At 48.8% G+C, this 13977-nt stretch overlaps 1 protein-coding gene across 1 annotated transcript in view; it reads left to right on the forward strand.

Moving 5' to 3' along the window:
• Window positions 1-13977, forward strand: part of ATRNL1 (attractin like 1) — a 1127078-nt gene that overhangs the window by 374945 nt on the left and 738156 nt on the right. Inside the window, exons 12-15 of the mRNA XM_063963337.1 lie at window positions 509-723; window positions 1456-1574; window positions 2518-2650; window positions 3124-3305. Coding sequence (XP_063819407.1) covers window positions 509-723; window positions 1456-1574; window positions 2518-2650; window positions 3124-3305 — 649 coding nt within the window. The remainder of the gene's footprint in view (window positions 1-508; window positions 724-1455; window positions 1575-2517; window positions 2651-3123; window positions 3306-13977) is intronic.

Below are 13977 nucleotides of genomic sequence, written 5' to 3' on the forward strand. Positions count from 1 at the left end.
GGGCTGGTTGTAGAGTATTTATCTCTGGAGGGCTGGGGGTAGAGTATTTATCACTGGGGGGATGGGGGTAGAGTATTTATCTCTGGAGGGCTGGGGGTAGAGTATTTATCACTGGGGGGATGGGGGTAGAGTATTTATCACTGGAGGGCTGGGGGTAGAGTATTTATCACTGGGGGGATGGGGGTAGAGTATTTATCACTGGAGGGATGGGGGTAGAGTATTTATCTCTGGAGGGCTGGGGGTAGAGTATTTATCACTGGGGGGATGGGGGTAGAGTATTTACTCTGGATGGCTGGGGGTAGAGTATTTATCACTGGGGGGATGGGGGTAGAGTATTTATCACTAGAGGGCTGGGGGTAGAGTATTTATCACTGGGGGGATGGGGGTAGAGTATTTATCACTAGAGGGATGGGGGTAGAGTATTTATCACTAGAGGGCTGGGGGTAGAGTATTTATCACTGTATTGCAGGTAAGTGACCCTGCCCTGTGTAACGGTCTCCTCCGTTAGGTCCATGTATATATTCGGTGGATTCTCCAGCGTGCTTCTCAATGACATCTTGGTGTATAAACCTCCGAGCTGCGAGGCGTTCCACACTCCGGAACAGTGCACGGGCGCCGTACAGGGCATCAGCTGTCTGTGGGATCGAGACCATTGTGTGTCATGGGAGACTGCACACTCCAGCAGCAGCGGCCTGTTCCGGGCCCATTGCCGCAACAGATCCGGTAAGAGGCCAGGTGCCGGCACTTTCTCCTCCTGGGAGTGTAACCACTTTCTGTAGGTTAACACGTTTCAGTACATTAATTACATTAGGATAATGGAGCCCTGAGCTGGTAACTTAATAAGAGCCATATATAAAATAAAGAATTGAGTTATATTCTTCATTGGCACTTTATGATCCGTTTTCATTTGCTGGCAGGTAAAGGGGGTCAGTTGTTGTCTGATTGCAGTTTTAGTGACACATAGATCGTCACACAAAACCAGCCCAAACACACCATGCACACACTTATATTCACGCTATATGAGCCGTCCCCAAGCTACTATATCCTGGAAATATTTATATACACCACTTTAATTATCTGGGGTGCAATGTGCAATATGCAGGGAAACAAACTCATTAATTGCTGATATCATTGTACAATAAAAGTGTCGGTGAAATCAGTGGGGGCTCCCCCTCCAGTGTGGTTATCCGGCATTTCCCATCTATTAATCATTTATACTATTGAAGTGGTGCAGGATTGTACATCATTCTTTTATACTTCTTTTCTATTTTATTATTTTAATTCTCTCTTCAGTGCTACAGTATATAACCTAGTGTAAGTTGCGGAAGCCTCATACAGCCAATCACCAGTGGGTAGCACGTTCCTCTCTACTTGTTACGTCTGATAAGAGTTGTATCTATAATCTGAGTGTAATGGGAAAGGAGATAACCTGTCATGTCTGACCCTCCCTCACAGCGCCAGCAGATGACAGATGCTATAAAAACACTGACTGCGCCAGCTGTACCGCCAACACCAACGCCTGCCAGTGGTGTGATGACAAGAAGTGTATGTCGCTCACCAGCAACTGCAGTGTGGTGAGAGTTTCCTTTCATTATAAAGCCACGATCCCTATATCTATCTATCTATCTATCTATCTATCTATCTATCTATCTATCTATCTATCTATCTATGTATATACACTGTATATGTGAAGACCATCTACTAGTAACAAGTGACATTACTGAGAGTGCAGCCTATCCAGTCACTAGGAGCCACTGACATCACTAAGAGTGTAGCCTATCCAGTCACTAGTAACCAGTGACATCACTGAGAGTGTAGCCTATGCAGTCACTAATAACCAGTGACATCACTGAGAGTGTAGCCTATCCAGTCACTAGGAGCCAGTCACATCACTGAGAGTGCAGCCTATCCACTCACTAGGAGTGCAGCCTATCCAGTCTCTAGGAACCAGTGACATCACTGAGAGTGCAGCCTATCCTGTCACTAGGAGCCAGTGACGTCACTGAGAGTGCTGCCTATCCAGTCTCTAGGAACCAGTGACATCACTGAGAGTGCAGCCTATCCAGTCTCTAGGAACCAGTGACATCACTGAGAGTGCAGCCTATACTGTCACTAGGAGCCAGTGACATCACTGAGAGTGCAGCCTATCCAATCTCAAGGAACCAATGACATCACTGAGAGTGCAGCCTATCCAGTCACTAGGAGTGCAGCCTGTCCAGTCTCTAGGAACCAGTGACATCACTGAGAGTGCAGCCTATCCAGTCTCTAGGAACCAGTGACATCACTGAGAGTGCAGCCTATCCAGTCTGTAGGAACCAGTGACATCACTAAGAGTGTAGCCTATCCAGTCACTAGTAAGATCACTGAATTGTCCTGTGTATTATGTTATTATTACAGTCTGCGGTCTGGTATTGGATACACTGCTGTTTCTCCCTTATACAGGATATGTTATTACAGTCACTCCTATTGTCACTTGTAACAATTCTAATTGTGTTTCTCTTATTGGCTATTCCCCAGTCCGTGAAGAATTACACAAAGTGTTATGTGAGGAACGAGCAGATCTGCAACAAGCTGACCAGCTGTAAGAGCTGCTCCCTCAACCTGAACTGCCAGTGGGACCAGAGACAGCAGGAGTGCCAGGTCCTGCCGGGTGTGTATGATTGTGTCCTCACCAGTCACTAGTGTAACCGTGCGAATAGGGGGAGCCATCCTCCGTTCTCCCGTTACTGGCCTCTGATTATCACACTGCCATCTGACTGTCTGCATTCTTTATTCCCTGTGTCATATTCCCATTGCTGTCTTTCATTGCTCCTCTCCAGAGACACCTCTGTCTGCCCCAGCCCTGTGTTATGTGGTGCGTGGCTGCTGGTGGGTCCAGGTGATCTGTTTTCTTGGTGCCATCATTCACTAATGTCACAGTATCATGTACATCAGAGTCTGTTTGTCCATTTAATACATTTCCAACCTTATACCCTTTGCTCTATCTATCTATATATATATATATATATATATATATAGTATAAACATACACAATACACAGTCTATACTAAAATACCTTTCATATCTTCACCCGATACATTGGGCAGAGGAGAACTCTCATACTGTCCATCTTTGTGTTTGCAGCCCACTTATGCGGAGAAGGCTGGAGCCACGTGGGAGACGCCTGTCTGCGTATAAACTCCAGCCGGGACAGCTATGACAATGCGAGAGTGTACTGCCACAATCTGAGCGGCAGCCTCGCCTCACTCACCTCCTCTAAGGAAGTGGACTTTGTCCTGGATGAGATGCAGAAATATACAGTGCAGGTAACGTAGCCCAACACCATGCAGACATCTCACTGCGCTCCCCGGTTACACACCCCGGTAACAGACAGGTCTTATCACAGTCCCCGGTAACATACCGGTCTTATCACAGTCCCCGTAACACACCGGTCTTATCACAGTCGCCGTAACACACCGGTCTTATCACAGTCGCCGTAACACACCGGTCTTATCACAGTCGCCGTAACACACCGGTCTTATCACAGTCCCCGTAACACACCGGTCTTATCACAGTCCCCGTAACACACCGGTCTTATCACAGTCCCCGTAACACACCGGTCTTATCACAGTCCCCGGTAACATACCGGTCTTATCACAGTCCCCGTAACACACCGGTCTTATCACAGTCCCGTAACACACCGGTCTTATCACAGTCCCCGTAACACACCGGTCTTATCACAGTCCTCGGTAACACACCGGTCTAATCACACTCCCCGGTAAAACACCGGTCTTATCACACTCCCCGGTAACACACAGGTCTTATCACAGTCCCCGGTAACACACTGTTCTTATCACAGTACCTGGTAACACACCGGTTTTATCACAGTCCCCGGTAACACACCGGTCTTATCACAGTCCCCGGTAGCACACTGGTCTTATCACAGTCCCCGGTAGCACACTGGTCTTATCACAGTCCCCGGTAGCACACTGGTCTTATCACAGTCCCCGGTAGCACAGTGGTCTTATCACAGTCCCCGGTAGCACAGTGGTCTTATCACAGTCCCCGGTAGCACACTGGTCTTATCATACTGCCCGTAACACACCGGTCTTATCACAGTCCCCGTAACACACCGGTCTTATCACAGTCCCCGTAACACACCGGTCTTATCACAGTCCCCGTAACACACCGGTCTTATCACAGTCCCCGTAACACACCGGTCTTATCACAGTCCCCGTAACACACCGGTCTTATCACAGTCCCCGTAACACACCGGTCTTATCACAGTCCTCGGTAACACACCGGTCTAATCACACTCCCCGGTAAAACACCGGTCTTATCACACTCCCCGGTAACACACAGGTCTTATCACAGTCCCCGGTAACACACTGTTCTTATCACAGTACCTGGTGACACACCGGTTTTATCACAGTCCCCGGTAACACACCGGTCTTATCACAGTCCCCGGTAACACACCGGTCTTATCACAGTCCCCGGTAGCACACTGGTCTTATCACAGTCCCCAATAGCACACTGGTCTTATCACAGTCCCCGGTAGCACACTGGTCTTATCACAGTCCCCGGTAGCACACTGGTCTTATCACAGTCCCCGGTAGCACACTGGTCTTATCATACTGCCCGTAACACACCGGTCTTATGATAGTCCCCGGTAACACACTGTTCTTATCACAGTACCTGGTAACACACCGGTCTTATCACAGTCCCCGTAACACAACGGTCTTATCACAGTCCCCGGTAACACACCGGTCTTATCACAGTCCCCGGTAATACACCGTACTTATCACACTTCCCATAACACACCGGTCTTATCACAGTCCCCGGTAACACACCGGTCTTATCATACTGCCCGTAACACACCGGTCTTATGACAGTACCTGGTAACACACCGGTCTTATCACAGTTCCCGTAACACAACGGTCTTATCACAGTCCCCGGTAACACACCGGTCTTATCACAGTCCCTGGTAACATACCGGTCTTATCACACTTCCCGTAACACACCGGTCTCATCACAGTCCCTGGTAACATACCGGTCTTATCACACTTCCCGTAACACACCGGTCTCATCACAGTCCCTGGTAACAGACCGGTCTTATCACACTTCCTGTAACACACCGGTCTTATCACAGTTCCCGGTAACACACCGGTCTTATCACAGTCCCGGTAACATGCCGGTCTTACCACAGTCCCCGGTAACACACCAGTCTTATCACATTCCCCGTAACACACCGGTCTTATCACAGTCTCCGGTAACACACCGTACTTATCACACTCCCCGTAACATCGGTCTTATCATAGTCACCGTTAACACACCGTACTTGTCACACTCCCTGTAACACACCGGTCTTATCACAGTCCCCGGTAATACACCGGTCTTATCACAGTCCATGGTAACATACCGGACTTATAACACTTCCCGTAACACACCGTTCTTATCACAGTCCCCAGTAACACACCGGACTTATCACAGTACCTGGTAACATACCGGTCTTATCACTCTTCCCGGTAACACACCGATGTTATCACAGTCCCCGGTAATAGACCTGTCTTATCACAGTCCCCGGTAATACACCGGTCTTATCACAGTCCCCGGTAACACACCGGTCTTATCACAGTCCCCGGTAATACACCGTACTTATCATACTCCCCGTAACACACTGGTCTTATCACACTCCCCAGTAATACACCGCACTTATCACACTCCCCGTAACACACCGGTCTTATCACACGCCTCGGTAATACACCGGTCTTATGACACTCCCCGGTAACACACCGGTCTTATGACACTCCCCGGTAACACACCGGTCTTATCATACTTCCCGTAACACACCGGTCTTATCACACTCCTCGGTAATACACCGGTCTTATCACACTCCCCGGTAACACACCGGTCTTATGACACTCCCCGGTAACACACCGGTCTTATCATACTCCCCGTAACACACCGGTCTTATCACATTGCCGGGTAATACATCGGTCTTATCACACTCCCCGAAACACACCGGTCTTAGGACAGTCCCCGGTAACACACCGGTCTTATCATACTCCCCGTTACACACCGGTCTTATCACACTGCCCGGTAATACACCGGTCTTATCACACTGCCCGGTAATACACCGTACTTATCACACTCCCCGTAACACACCGGTCTTCTCACAGTCTCCGGTAACACACCGGTCTTATCACACTCCCCGTAACACACCGGTCTTATCACACTCCCCGTAACACACTGGTTTTATCACACTCCCTGTAACACACCGGTCTTATCACACTCCCCGTAGCACACCGGTCTTATCACACTCCCCGTAACACACCGGTCTTATCACACTCCTTGTAACACACCGGTCTTATCACAGTCCCCAGTAATACACCGTGCTTATCACAGTCCCCGGTAATACACCGTACTTATCACACTCCCCGTAACACACCGGTCTTATCACAGTCCGCTGTAACACACCGGTCTTATCTCAGTCCCCTGTAACAGCCTGGTCTTATCACACTCCCCGTAACACACCGGTCTTATCACACTCCTTGTAACACACCGGTCTTATCACAGTCCCCAGTAATACACCGTGCTTATCACACTCCCCGTAACACATCGGTCTTATCACAGTCCCCGGTAACACACCTGTCTTATGACAGTCCCTGGTAATACACCGTACTTATCGCACTCCTGGTGACACACCAGTCTTATCACAGTCCCTGGTAATACACCGTACTTATCACACTCCCCGTAACACACCGATCTTATCACAGTTCCCGGTAACACACTGGTCTTATCACACTCCCCGTAACACGCTGGTCTTATCACACTCCCTGGTAATACACCGGTCTTATCACACTCCATGGTAATACAGTGGTCTTATTACACTCCCCGTAACACATCGGTCTTATCACAGTCCCCAGTAATACACCGTACTTATCACACTCCTGGTAATACACCGTACTTTTCACACTCCGCGTAACACACCGGTCTTATCACAGTCCCCGGTAATACACCGCTCTTATTACACTCCCCGTAACACACTGGTCTTATCACACTCCCTGGTAACACACTGGTCTTATCACAGTCCCCGGTAACACACCGGTCTTATCACACTCCCTGGTAACATACTGGTCTTATCACACTCCCCGGTAATACACCGGTCTTATCACACTTCCCGGTAATACACCGTACTTATCACACTTCCCTTAGTACACCGGTCTTATCACACTCCCTGATAACATACTGGTCTTATCACACTCCCTGATAACATACTGGTCTTATCACACTCCCCGGTAATACACCGTACTTATCACACTCCCCGTAACACACCGGTTTTATCACAGTCCCCGGTAACACACCGGTCTTATCACACTCCCTGGTAATACAGCGGTCTTATTACACTCCTTGTAACACATCAGTCTTATCACACTTCCCGTAACACACCGGTCTTATCACAGTGCCCGGTAATACACCGTACTTATCACACTCCTGGTAACACACCGGTCTTATCACAGTCCCCGGTAACACACCGGCCTTATCACACTCCCCGTAACACACCGGTCTTATCACACTCCCCGTAACACACCGGTCTTATCACACTCCCTGGTAATACACCATACTTATCACACTCCCCGTAACACACTGGTCTTATCACAGTCCCCGGTAAAACACTGGTCTTATCACACTCCCTGGTAACACACCGGTCTTATCACACTCCCTGGTAACACACCGGTCTTATTACACTCCCCCGTAACACACCGGTCTTGTCACAGTCCCCGGTAATACACCGTACTTATCACACTTCCCGTAACACACTGATCTTATCACACTCCCCGTTAACATACTGGTCTTATAACACTCCCCAGTAACACACCTGTCTTGTCACAGTCCCCGGTAATACACTGGTCTTATCACAGTGCCCGGTAATATACCATACTTATCACACTCCCCGTAACACACCGGTCTTATCACAGTGCCCGGTAATACACCGTACTTATCACACTCCCGTAACACACTGGTCTTATCACACTCCCCTGTAACACACCAGTGTTATCACACTCCCCGGTAACACACCAGTCTTATCACACTCCACGGTAATACACCGATCTTATCACACTCCCCGTAACTCACCGGTCTTATCACAGTCCCCGGTAACACACCGGTCTTATCACACTCCCCGTAACACACCGGTCTTATCACAGTCCCCAGTAACACACCGGTCTTATCACAGTCCCCGGTAACACCCTGGTCTTATCATACTCCCCGTAACACACCGGTCTTATCACACTCCTTGTAACACACAAGTCTTATCACAGTCCCCAGTAATACACCGTGCCTATCACACTCCCGTAACACACCGGTCTTATCACACTCCTTGTAACACACAAGTCTTATCACAGTCCCCAGTAATACACCGTGCTTATCACACTCCCCGTAACACATCGGTCTTATCACAGTCCCCGGTAACACACCTGTCTTATGACAGTCCCTGGTAATACACCGTACTTATCACACTCCCTGTAACACACCGGTCTTATCACAGTCCCCGGTAATACACAGTACTTATCACACTCCCCGTAACACACCGGTCTTATCACAGTCCCCGGTAACACACCGGTCTTATCACACTCCCCGGTAACACACCGGTCTTATCACACTCCCCCTGCCAAGGTATGTGTATTACTGAGTATTATGCGCAGGTAACCCTATCCTGGATACATAGCCGTTATCTGCTGGAGGAGGAGAATTACAGATAGGAGAATTTCCCTTCTCCCATTAATAACGCCACGTCTCCTGCTCAGCCTGTCACTGTAAATTATTGATGAAACTCATCTGTTGTGGTAATCTGGTCGGACGCTCTCTTGGCCGCTGAACGTTGACTGCGAGCGCAGAGCAGATGAGGGCTGGTACTGGCAGGGGATGTTCCAGAGTGAAAGCCATAATACACACTTTATAACCGCAACAAATAGACATCATTATCCGCAGCTTCAAACTGTGACCGAGACAAATGAACGGGATTATTCAGGCTCAGGATATAGTATGTGCAGCGTGCGGGTGAGAGGCCGCCTAGACGGTGGGTAATAGTCCTAGATGGGGAGGAGTCCGGCGTGTTGTATATATCTCTACAAACGTGCCAGAAAGCATGGTACACTTTACACACAGGCACGTTTCTGTATGTGCGTATGTACTATCGTGGCAGCAGGATTTCATATCACTCTCTCACTAAGAAGAGAAAAACATGCAAAATAGGCCAGAATACCTGTGCGTCACCTGTCACCCAGAGTCGGATATTGCGCCCAAATACAGGACAAGACCCCAGTGTATATTTTGTAGATAAAGGTCTGGGAGATATATATAAGGAAGAGCTGAAGCATCACTATTGACTAATACACATATTCTGTGTAAGCGACAACACATGCACACAGTCACATGACTCCTGGGACCACACCTCCCTTATATGGAGCGCCCACCTACCTGCAGCTCATGGGTTTTACATCAGCCCCATTTTCTACTTCTTATTGACATTCTGCGGTGTGATGACTCCGTGAGCTCTGTAGGTAAAGCATAAAACGAATAATAGGAGATAATAGATAAATCCCACAATCATTGTCTTTAAATGTCATCTAAATTTCTGACTCCTCACAGTTTGCGCCTGTTGCAGCAATACAGATGTGTCATCATACATTTAGCCTCAATACGCCGCGCAGCATGAGACGCCTGGCGCAATACAGCCCGCTTCCCGAGACTGCGCTGATTCATGTGTGACACTTGTATATCTGTGTGTGACTCAGTCTGTATATGAAGCACAGCGGAACTTGGCGTGAATCAAGCACTAGATTCAGACTCAGCCGCACACAGATGTACAAGTGTCCCAGATCACATTGTTCCATGTAATCTAGATTCAGACTCAGCCGCACACAGATATACAAGTGTCCCAGATCAGATCGTTCCATGTAATCTAGATTCAGACTCAGCCGCACACAGCTGTACAAGTGTCCCAGATCAGATTGTTCCATGTAATCTAGATTCAGACTCAGCCGCACACAGATGTACAAGTGTCCCAGATCAGATTGTTCCATGTAATCTAGATTCAGACTCAGTTGCACACAGATGTACAAGTGTCCCAGATCAGATTGTTCCATGTAATCTAGATTCAGACTCAGCCGCACACAGCTCTACAAGTGTCCCAGATCACATTATTCCATGTAATCTAGATTCAGACTCAGCCGCACACAGATATACAAGTATCCCTGATCAGATTGTTCCATATAATCTAGATTCAGACTCAGCCGCACACAGCTCTACAAGTGTCCCATATCAGATTGTTCCATGTAATCTAGATTCAGACTCAGCCGCACACAGCTCTACAAGTGTCCCAGATCACATTATTCCATGTAATCTAGATTCAGACTCAGCCGCACACAGATATACAAGTATCCCTGATCAGATTGTTCCATATAATCTAGATTCAGACTCAGCCGCACACAGCTCTACAAGTGTCCCAGATCAGATTGTTCCATGTAATCTAGATTCAGACTCGGCCACACACAGATTTACAAGGGTCCCAGATCAGATTGTTCCATGTAATCTAGATTCAGACTCAGCCGCACACAGATGTACAAGTGTCCCAGATCAGATTGTTCCATGTAATCTAGATTCAGAATCAGCCACACACAGATATACAAGGGTCCCAGATCAGATTGTTCCATGTAATCTAGAGTCAGACTCAGCCGCACACAGATATACAAGTGCCCCAGATCAGATTGTTCCTTGTAATCTAGATTCAGACTCAGCCGCACACAGATGTACAAGTGTCCCAGATCAGATTGTTCCATGTAATCTAGATTCAGAATCAGCCGCACACAGATATACAAGTGTCCCAGATCAGATTGTTCCTTGTAATCTAGATTCAGACTCATCCGCACACAGATATACAAGTGTCCCAGATCAGATTGTTCCATGTAATCTAGATTCATACTCAGCCGCACACAGATATACAAGTGTCCCAGATCAGATTGTTCCATTTAATCTAGATTCAGACTCAGCTGCACACAGCTCTACAAGTGTCCCAGATCAGATTGTTCCTTGTAATCTAGATTCAGACTCAGCCGCGCACTGATGTACAAGTGTCCCAGATCAGATTGTTCCATGTAATCTAGATTCAGACTCAGCCACACACAGCTCTACAAGTGTCCCATATCAGACTGTTCCATGTAATCTAGATTCAGACTCCGCCGCACACAGCTCTACAAGTGTCCCAGATCAGATTGTTCCATGTAATCTAGATTCGGACTCAGCCGCACACAGATGTACAAGTGTCCCAGATCAGATTGTTCCATGTAATCTAGATTCATACTCAGCCGCACACAGCTCTACAAGTGTCCCAGATCAGATTGTTCCATGTAATCTAGATTCAATCTCAGCCGCACACAGCTCTACAAGTGTCCCAGATCAGACTGTTCCATGTAATCTAGATTCAGACTCCGCCGCACACTGATGTACAAGTGTCCCAGATCAGATTGTTCGATGTAATCTAGATTCGGACTCAGCCGCACACAGATGTACAAGTGTCCCAGATCAGATTGTAATCTAGATTCATACTCAGCCGCACACAGCTCTACAAGTGTCCCAGATCAGATTGTGCCATGTAATCTAGATTTAGACTCAGCCACACACCGATATACAAGTGTCCCAGATCAGATTGTTCCATGTAATCTAGATTCAGACTCAGCCGCACACAGCTCTACAAGTTTCCCAGATCAGATTGTTCTATGCAATCTCATGAAGCAAATTAGTTGCATTACAATGTGAGTAAAAGGCACATTGTACTGAGAAAGAAGCATGAAACAGACCTACTGTAGCAACTTGTGATCTGTGCGACACATCTGTAACCGCCAAGCACACTGCGAGGGTTACTCTGCACAGCGTCTGTATGAGGGGCACGGAGAGTGTTACTCTGCACAGCGTTTGTATGAGGGGCACAGAGAGGGTTAATCTGCACAGCGTCTGTATGAGGGGCACAGAGAGGGTTAATCTGTGCAGCGTCTGTATGAGGGGCACGGAGAAGGGTAATCTGCGCAGTGTCAGTATGAGGGGCACGGAGAGGGTTACTCTGCACAGCGTCTGTATGAGGGGCACGGAGAGGGTTACTCTGCACAGCGTCTGTATGAGGGGCACGGAGAGGGTTACTCTGCACAGTGTCTGTATGAGGGGCACGGAGAGGGTTACTCTGCACAGCGTCTGTATGAGGAGCACGGAGAGGGTTAATCTGCACAGCATCTGTATAAGGGGCACGGAGAGGGTTACTCTGCACAGCGTCTGTATGAGGGGCACGGAGAGGGTTACTCTGCACAGCGTCAGTATGAAGGGCACAGAGAGGGGTAATCTGCACAATGGCCCTCATTCCGAGTTGTTCGCTCGTTCTTTTTCATCGCATCGCAGTGAAAATCCGCTTAGTACGCATGCGCAAAGTTCGCACTGCGACTGCGCCAAGTAACTTTACTATGAAGAAAGTATTTTTACTCACGGCTTTTTCTTCGCTCCGGCGATCGTAATGTGATTGACAGGAAATGGGTGTTACTGGGCGGAAACACGGCGTTTCAGGGGCGTGTGGCTGAAAACGCTACCGTTTCCGGAAAAAACGCAGGAGTGGCCGGAGAAACGGTGGGAGTGCCTGGGCGAACGCTGGGTGTGTTTGTGACGTCAACCAGGAACGACAAGCACTGAACTGATCGCACAGGCAGAGTAAGTCTGGAGCTACTCTGAAACTGCTAAGTAGTTAGTAATCGCAATATTGCGAATACATCGGTCGCAATTTTAAGAAGCTAAGATTCACTCCCAGTAGGCGGCGGCTTAGCGTGTGTAACTCTGCTAAATTCGCCTTGCGACCGAACAACTCGGAATGAGGGCCAATGTCTGTATGAGGGGCACGGAGAGGGTTACTCTGCACAGTGTCAGTATGAAGGGCACAGAGAGGGGTAATCTGCACAATGTCTGTATGAGGGGCACGGAGAGGGTTACTCTGCACAGCGTCAGTATGAGGGGCACAGAGAGGGATAATCTGCACAGCGTCAGTATGAGGGGCACGGAGAGGGTAAATCTGCACAGCGTCTGTATGAGGGGCACGGAGAGGGTTAATCTGCACAGCGTCTGTATGAGGGGCACGGAGAGGGTAAATCTGCACAGCGTCTGTATGAGGGGCACGGAGAGGGTTAATCTGCACAGCGTCTGTATGAGGGGCACGGAGAGGGTTACTCTGCACAGCGTCTGTATGAGGGGCACGGAGAGGGTTACTCTGCACAGCGTCTGTGTGAGGGTCACGGAGAGGGGTACTCTGCACAGTGTCTGTGTGAGGGTCACGTAGAGGGGTACTTTACGCAGTGTCTGTATGAGGGGCACGGAGAGGGTTAATCTGTGCAGTGTCTGTATGAGGGCCACGGAGAGGGTTACTCTGCACAGCGTCTGTATGAGGTGCACGGAGAGGGGTAATCTGCACAGCGTCTGTATGAGGGGCACGGAGAGGGTTACTCTGCACAGCGTCTGTATGAGGGGCACGGAGAGGGTTACTCTGCACAGCGTCTGTATGAGGGGCACGGAGAGGGGTAATCTGCACAGCGTCTGTATGAGGGGCACGGAGAGGGTTACTCTGCACAGCGTCTGTATGAGGGGCACGGAGAGGGTTACTCTGCACAGCGTCTGTATGAGGTGCACGGAGAGGGGTAATCTGCACAGCGTCTGTATGAGGGGCACGGAGAGGGTTACTCTGCGCAGCATCTGTATGAGGGGCAAGTAGAGGGGTAATCTGCGCAGTGTCTGTATGAGGGGCACGGAGAGGGTTACTCTGCACAGTGTCTGTATGAGGGGCACGGAGAGGGTTACTCTGTACAGCATCTGTATGAGCGGCACGGAGAGGGTTAATCTGCGCAGTGTCTGTATGAGGAGCACGGAGAGTGTTAATCTGCACAGCGTCTGTATGAGGGGCACGGAGAGGGT

Source organism: Pseudophryne corroboree, chromosome 3 (genome assembly GCF_028390025.1).
Source record: "Pseudophryne corroboree isolate aPseCor3 chromosome 3, aPseCor3.hap2, whole genome shotgun sequence".
NCBI lineage: Eukaryota > Metazoa > Chordata > Amphibia > Anura > Myobatrachidae > Pseudophryne > Pseudophryne corroboree.